The sequence below is a fragment of the Macrosteles quadrilineatus genome, unplaced genomic scaffold (genome assembly GCF_028750875.1).
Source record: "Macrosteles quadrilineatus isolate MER2022 unplaced genomic scaffold, UCM_ALF_1.0 Scaffold_8__2_contigs__length_117827958, whole genome shotgun sequence".
Lineage (NCBI taxonomy): Eukaryota > Metazoa > Arthropoda > Insecta > Hemiptera > Cicadellidae > Macrosteles > Macrosteles quadrilineatus.
The window spans coordinates 112,306,338-112,315,206 of record NW_026542601.1 but is presented as its reverse complement, the minus strand read 5'-3'; the positions used below and the strand labels follow the sequence as shown (position 1 = coordinate 112,315,206).

Genomic DNA, 8,869 nt, shown 5'->3' with positions numbered 1-8,869 from the left:
CAAGTTAGTGTCAAATTGTTTGAACTATATTTTAAATCACAGTACTCTCAAATATAAATTATAATATAGTAGGTTGTGTACATCAGGTAAGCTTTGACATCATCTTAAGGGGTCTGCTGTGTTTCCAAACCTTTTTAGGTATTTATACATCCATATGGGCAAGTTATTAATGATTTACTTATCAATCACAAACGGCCGTTTCACATTAAAATTAATACAGGGTGAACATAAAAGAAGTGATCGACTTTGAACATCAATTTGTCGAAAACTACGGATCCGACATCGCTGCGGTTGGTACCAGTGAGTCGGAAAACTCCTTAAGTTTTGTCTCAAACAGCTGATTGCTGTCGTATGGTAATAAAATAGTTTTTTTCTGTCTTTAAACCTTTTACAATTATTTATCAATGCAATTTATTTTTCAGGTTTGTACCTTTTATAAACAATGGAGCTAGTTTTAACCCAGTTTTGCTACACGACTCCTCTTCGATCAGGCTGCAAAGTGATTGGTGGTTTTCTAATCGTAAGTAAACTACTCAAACTGATTACCGTAACGTAAATACGTTAATTATATTTTAATGACAAAAATGTAATGAAAATTTGTGTTTCTGGTACTCTTTGTTGTTTTTACAGTTGTAAAAAAAAACACCTTACATAAATTGACGGCTAGGTCAATTGGGGTAAAAATAAGAGAAACAAAGACCTTTAAAACGTAAAACTGTGCCAGCAAAGTATTTATTGATAACTACGTAGTTGTATATTCTAATACGCTGAAAGAGGTAGTTTACCGGTACTTAAATTCTATTATGCCTAATAGAGTTTTGTTTTCGGCAACTTCATTAAAACGAGAAACATCTTTAAAAAAGGGGTTATTCCCATAAATAACAGGTGGTGTAACGAGGCATGTAAGAGAAGTGGACGAAACTGGCATATTATTAGTATTCGTTAAAAGTTAGTTTCTTTTTAAAATGAGACACTTCAGTTTCACAGTAGTTTCCACAAAAATATTAATTCATAAAATCACAACCTTTATAGTCCAAGAATTTTAGGGATATACAAGCCATTCGACCTAACAAATTCGGACTAAGTGGAAACTTTGAACAGTTGTTTAGTAAGCCTAAATATATAAAATATCAAAAGTCCCCATAAATCCTGGCTGTGCTTCAGCCGCCATCTTGGAAAATGGCGGCCAATTTTCACTGTTTTGACAATACTTCACAAACTATTGGTATTAGAGAATTTTCGTAAATACATAAGTTAAAGAACGTCTAAAAATACATCTTTTTTATATTTGAAGGTTTGCTCTATCTCTAACGGTTATTGAGATAAATAATAAAAGTTAGTATTGAATTTAAAATTCCCATGTTATTATTATAGAGGAAAATAAAATTGTTGCAGTTTGCTTATTTATGGATATACTTTGATCAAATTTGGCAAATTTAATTATTTCATACTAAGCTTATGATATTTAACATAAATACACGCTTTATTACTCTTCCCATAGCAGTCAACTCAGTACTCGTTAAATTTAAATTACCGTATTTAAATAGAGAATCTATCTTACATTTTTAGGAAGTATTTTAGTAATGATCCAGTCAGGCAAATGGAAATTTATTTTTGACCTATTAACAATAGTTTTCCCTTATTGGTATTAAAGTTTAAAGCCCACTCAATATATTTTAACTACTATGTAACTACTTACATGGTAGGCCTACTTATTACTCCCGGTATAATTATTTTGTCGGTGAATATTAGGAAATTAAACCTTAAAATCCGGACTAAATGCGGCTGAGGCACAGCCGAAATTTGTGGGGACCTTTGCCATTTTCATCAACTAGGCTACTGTGCTTAACTGTGCAAAATTTCAATTTAGTCCGGATTTTAAGGTTCAATTTCCTAATATTTACCGACAAAAAATTATACCGGGAGTAAAGAAATATGTACTAATAAGTTTTGAGTAGTTACATAGTAGTGCCAAGATAGTAAGTGGGCTTTAAATCATAATACTAATAAGAAAAAAATATTGTTAATATGATTAAGAAATGAATATACATTTGCTTGACTGGATATTTACTACCTAAAAATGTAAATTCCCTATTTTAATAACTTTAAATTTAGTAAGTACTAGGTTTACTGCCATAAGAAGGGTACTAAAGTGAGTATTTATGTTAAATATTAATAGCTTGTTATAAAATAAATAAATTTGCCAAGTTTGATCAAAATATATCTATAAATAAGCAAACAATTTTATTTTCCTCCATAAGAAAAGCATGGGAATTCTAAATTTAATATTAACTTTTATTATTTATCTCAATAACCGTTACAGATAGAGCAAACCTTCAGATATAAAAAAGATGTACTTTTAGACGTTCTTCAACTTATGAATTTACGAAAATTCTTTAATACCAATAGTTTGTGAAATATTGTCAAAAAAGTGAAAATTAACCGCCATTTTCCAAGATGGCGGCTGAAGCACAGCCGGGATATATGGGGACTTTTGATATTTTATTTATTTAGGCTTACTTAACAACTGTGCAAAGTTTCCACTTAGTCCGAATTTGTTAGGTCGATTTTCCTAATATTCTTCCACTATTAATAATTATTTCATTCATAACGGCATACAAAAAATTAGTCAACCCAACGATTAATCTTCCTAATATCATAGTCCTAAATCGCTGCCTTTAGTTTCTTTTTGAACATTCTTTCCATAGCAGTAGCGAGTCTTTGCCTACTGTAATAGAGTTGAGAATTTAAAAAAGAAATATCAACAATGATGTGAATAAAATTGGTTGAGAATTAAGGAAATAATACTTTCGTTGTTGTGCTTTTTTGTTGTTTGGAATTTTTTAGTTTATATTTTTAAAACAATTGTTCGAAAAGTTATTTAAATAAATAAATAACCCATTTCCCTTTATTACTACATTATTTGCTTTCAATTAGCTTTTCGTTGTTCAATTAAATAAAAATAAAACCTATTAAAACCCACCAATATGACTTTTAATAATATTAATTAGAAGAGAAATGTGTCTTTCATTTGAAAAAAAAAAACAAAAAAAACTAATACCATTGTTAATTTAGATATCTGCGACATTATATTTGGGTCGGCATTTCACTCAGCAACAACTATATGAGCCGGACGAAGGTGTTGCACATTTTCTTGAGCTAGGTGAGTATAACTGCAAAAAACAATAATTTTCTCTATTAATAATAGTAAAACATTTTGTACTGCTTCAGCTTAGGTTTTAGAGCCGTTGATAAACAGAACTGTAACTGATGATTTAAACTTGATAGGAAAATTTTTGTACCTTAGGTATTAGGAAGTTAGAAAAATAATGGAAAATACAAAAACAATGCTTTTATAGAAGATTGTTGCAGAATGTTTTTTTAAGAGATCAGGACAGCATTTTCCCAAATAATAAATAGGACCTAAATAAATAGGCCTATTAGTATTTATTTTCAATATAAAATATAAAATTCTTCATTAAAATATAGTACGGAAATGTGTTATCATTGACTCATTAGGCCTATTTCTATTTATTTCAGTGTAAAATAACAAACTTTTTCATCAATAGTACGAACATAAGTTAACAGAGAATTAATAGGGAGATTTTGAATAATAAATACAAGTGAAATTACCTTTTTAAACTTGGTGCGGCTCAATAGGAGAAAACCCATAAACTTTCTTTTCATAAACTTATCAAATGAATCAATGCACTCTTTTGATCAGAGATAAAACAAACAACTTTACTTTTTACACCTGCAATTTACTATTGGTGCTTTAATGTACTGTAATTAATTAATGATGCTCAAAGTTTCATTAGATGTCGTATTTTATCCTAGGAGATTTAGAACTATTCTCTTAGAATAAGAAATTTATTATTATGTATTTTATAGCTTTATTTCATTCCTTATAATATTCTTCCAAACAATAGTGAGAAAATGAGCTTTGTAAATATGTTTTAGTTTCTGCAATCTCTTTGGCTGGATCTGTTTGCAGTTACATCATTGCAATCATCCTATTGGTCGGCGTCTACAAGGTAAATAGTACAGCAAATTATGAGTAATGTAAACAAATATAGCTCTAGAAACCACTAAATATCTACGGATTTTGTATGGATATAATAATCTGCAATGCTTATGCACGTCCAAAATGTCTTTACAGTCGTTCGTGCTGCTGCATTAATCCGATTCTTCATTTGTTTATAAAGTTTTACCTAGCAATATTATAAAATCTAGATTTTATTTGGTGACACCTTTAATTAAGATGAAATATTATCTGAAATGAAGAGCATGCTAAAGAAAATTTTACTAAAAGAGGTATTTGAAAAAAATAAAAATGTAAACACTCTAAAAGTTAAGTGAGTTCTAACGCACTAACTGTACTTACTTTAAGTGATTCAAGTGAAAAGCTAAACAATTAGAAACTCGACTTGCTTTTGTTTTGCAAGGTTGGTAAGTTATAGCATAAAAAAGGTTTTATTGTACTATTCACCTCAAAAGTTTCTAATTTAATTTAATAGGTATATATTATTTTCTTACAAAAAATATATGTTGTGTGGAATATTTAACACCAGATGCTTTAATCCTATTATTAAATAAGAATAAAAAGTAAGGCCTAAGAACAGAAGAAAACATTATGTAAATTAAATATTAAAAGAGTTCCACAAAAACTATAACTACCGGTATTGAAAAAATAATTTATATTAAAATCCTTTTATAGAACATAAAAACAGTATTAAAATATTAACAAAGTAGTTGTCAACCAATGTCAAAATAGTTTTTTTCTTTCTTTCAGATATACCTGTATCAACTCAAATTTGTTACACGTCCAAGAGACGTAACCCAAGGGGATTTTAACGGCATGGACATAAAAACATGGACATTTGCTGACTGGGTCTATGATCTACCCTTAAAAGTCCAATAAGATTAGTAGGTTTTCGTACCCTGAAGTGACGCGAAAATAACTAACTTTTTCGTCTTTACAGTATTATGAGCACGGCATTTACTGATTGTTTTTTACAGGATGTGCTGCAAATGTTACTTGGGTCTTCGGTATTGTTGTTCCTGTATGCAGTCAGTCTTCTCGGGGTTTCTGGTTATATGTTATACATTGATCAAGCGGTATATTTTATCACCCTGACGATTTATGAATGTAAGTAATATCTATATATATAATACGCTAAGCCGATTTTTGTAAACAGAACTCCTCCCTCATTTTTGGACCGATTTTGATGATTAGAGTGTCAAATGAATGGCCCTGATCTGTAGTTTTGCAAAGTCTTTTTCGTTTTTTGAAATCTTTATTAGTTTGGGCAGGATCTTCCATCAAAGTTGGATTTTCTCCCATAAGATTAACATGGGGAATCTAAATATTTAATTGGAAACTTTGTCTCCATTAATTTGAGAGAACGACTGGGCGTAGAAACTTGGTAGAGGTGTCCAAAGAAAGGTCTTGGTCTCTAGATGAGTTACCAAAAGAAAAACTAAGTGAATCCCGTTAGGGCTCTGCCCCAGAAGCCCTTAAAGATCCCTCCACAGATTTGTTTACATTTTGTCCATGTGGATAATACTTTTTAATGAAACAGCTGTTAATTTTTGAATTGTATTTTAAACAACACACATTTATTGGGAGTTACTGAATTGTCCAAAAGAAGTATTCGCAATGTTATTTTCTGATTTTAAAATTGATTTTCTTCTGTATCATGTCATATTTTGCAATATAACGTTCCATTACGTAATCAGTGGAAATCCTTTTACCACAGTAACTCTTATTTAACAATAATTATTTCTTACTGAACTATCTTATATCTATTGTACGGGTGTCTGCCTTTTCACCACTTTTGGCTATATTTTATCATATTATTCTAGACTGATCATCAGAGGTTCGTGAGATTATTGTCATACATGTTTTCAATCATTGGAAAAATCTTCGATTGTGTAATACAATACAAAATAATGCAAGTGCAGAAGTGTCTTTTAGCTTTAACATTAACCCCACATCCGATTTCTCAAAACTATACTAGAGGGTAATTTATTGGCACAGAATTACGATATGAACTGATGCGACGTGACGAAGGAAAAATCAAACTTACACTGTGACGGATGGACCTCCCTTACACGTTAGAACGTGTCTCCTCAACAAGCAGATATTTTCTCTCAAATAAAATCATAGATTAATCTTTATTACACTGATGAAATCGGGGAAGTTTTTAACTAATAAAAAAGATCCACCAATACGGTTTTAATTCTATTTAAAGGTTCTTCCAAAGTATGGGAAATATCTTATCCGTTGAATGATCAACCATATTTGGTAACTAACGCAATTAATATCATTATTGTTTTTACACTTATTACTCTTTAAACAATGCTAAATGCTCTAAATTTGTATAATTTCACTCAATTTATCGCAGTTAGATGAAATAGCGTAAGCCTTGAAAGTATCCGTCGATTTCGACGGGTTTCGCCTAGTTGAATATATTTGTTTTGGATATTTAGTGTTTAAAGCACACATTTGCAAAAGGGAAGCTTAAAAAAGTGAGCTTAGCAAAATCACTAATTCGGGTAGCCTAAGTCATAATTAATTCGTTATAATGGATGATTCTTTAAATTTCCAAACACTATGCATTGCGAAATAACATTTTTATTTGTTAGTATTTTCTAAACTAGTTTGCACTTAAGAAAATATACTCACTAAAATAGACGAATATATCTTTTTTAATAAACCAATGAAAAGTAGGCCTAGTGATATATTCTCTGAACCTAATGTGGCTCAACGACATTTTCAGTGGTGAACCTCTACTTCGCAATCGTTGTGTTCAGTTATTACCTAGAGAGAAAGGAAGAGACGCAGTTTTTGACAACTTTGGATGAACCAATGAGGTCTGCACTTGAACGACAAAGGGACCAAGCTAAAGAACAAGGGGTTCCCGACCCTATGAGGGCAGCTCTTATGAAATATAGAACCGATATTAAAGAAGAAAAAAGAAAGGAAAGTCAACTAAATCAAGCAGGCTCCTCTCAGCCAACTCCAGGGAATTAAAATTAAATTACAAATGTCATAAGATATTAAAAATTGAAAATATATCGACCGAAATGTTTTGTACTATTATTGTTTATTTTTTTCACAGTAAACTATAAATAAAGTACAATAAATTTCGTGAAAATGGGCTTATTCAAAGTTTTAAGAACATTGATTTTAAACGTTACACCATTAAAGGACACACAGTTGTATTTTTATTACTTGACATTATTCAAGTAAAATATTTTAAATGATCCAGATTTTCTGAAAGTAGAAGATTAAATTTTAATGAAGATATCGCTAAAATGCAATAAAATTCGTCCTCATTCAAGACTGGCGTATAGTAGAAATACATGCAATTTTGATGATAAGCGTCACTATTACTGTACCAAAGGTAATTTAGTCTACTATAAAACTAGATATAGAAAGAATTAGTAGTTAGATGGAAGTCACCTTCCTCAAGTGTTCCAATTCATGATCAGTTGTTCAAAGAAATTTAATTTTTCACATCATAAGCTATACAAAAAGAATTATGGTAAAATTTGTTAGGAATTTGTAGACAACACCATGACATATCGTGAGGGTTTTAGCTAACACTGGGAAATAGTTTATTTTGGGAATATATAGCTCGACATTTTGTTTATCTCAATAGCAAGCTTTAAAATCCACAAGCACCTATGGGAAATGACAGTTTTTAGATGTTGATTTTAATTTTTAAAGTAGTAACTACCATAACCACGGTCATATAGTGACGCCTTCAACAGCTGGTGGGTTTTCATTACTCTACTGTTGGGCGGACCTGCGTCGGAACTATTGAAGGAAGCAGACTATGTCTACTACGAAACGAGTTCATATACTACGCAATGTTGGTGATCAGATAGGCCATTTACCTTTTCTAGGTACCTTATCGTGAATGCTTTCCACCAACGAATTTCAAACCCAACTCTACTAAGCCACCAAACCTACATATATACTAAATGTAGGACTAAGAATAATCATTTTTTGCGTAACCTCTAAATATGTTCACACCATACTCTCTTAAATTGACTTTGCTGCCAGATCCGGACTCGTTGTCGTCAACGAGGGCAACACGCCAACTTTCCGGCGCCCTGGGATGCGGGGAACGATCCCAGACATTACCCTTGCATCTGAGTCCCATTTGCCAAGGATCAGAGCCTGGAGAGTCCTCGTCATCAGGGACGAGTAGCTTCGTTTCGTCAAGTGCCCGTTCGATGGAACTAAAAAAAAAAATGGACGTGGCAAAATGAAATAAAGCCATCTTACGAGAAACCCCGGTGGTTCCTCCCGCATCTGACATGGCTCATTGAGAGGCGGTAGTTACATCCATGATGGGACTGATCGTTTAGGCTTGCAATGAGTCTATGCCTCGCAGGAGATCCCCGTGCAATAAGCGACCTGTGTACTGGTGGACTGCCGAGATTGCGGAATTGCGTCGGTCAGCATTGAGAGCCAGAAGACTTGCTACCAGGGCCAGAGAGCCTGTAGACAGACGTCGTAAGTCGGATGCTTACAGAGTGGCTAGCAGGTCTCTTCGTCGAGCCATCAACCGGAGTAAACGCAGTTGCTGGGAGACATTAAGGGACGATGTCGATTCCAATCCGTGGTAACCAAACTTGTAACCAAGAAACTTGGCACCCGCTCTTCACCTTTCGTCATGAATGGGGCCACAATGGAGAGGATAGTCGAGTCCCTTTTCCCGGCTCACACGTTGCGCCCACTGAGGGATTTCTGAAGGGTAATTGACGTACCACTTTTCAGTTTTGGAGATATGGAGGCGGCCGTCCTATCCCTGAAGAACAATAAGGCTACTGGACCCGATGGGGTACCCGGCGA

The 8,869-nt window shown here is 32.8% G+C and overlaps 1 protein-coding gene across 1 annotated transcript; it reads left to right on the top strand.

The window, feature by feature from the left end:
* LOC129000666 (uncharacterized) lies at window positions 1-7,036 on the top strand. The gene is made up of 6 exons (XM_054427628.1): window positions 1-86; window positions 423-520; window positions 3,076-3,163; window positions 3,961-4,034; window positions 5,020-5,149; window positions 6,783-7,036. The coding sequence occupies exons 2-6, from the start codon at window positions 443-445 to the stop codon at window positions 7,034-7,036; spliced, it is 624 nt and encodes a 207-aa protein (XP_054283603.1). The 5' UTR covers window positions 1-86; window positions 423-442.
* The last annotated feature ends 1,833 nt before the right edge of the window (window positions 7,037-8,869 follow it).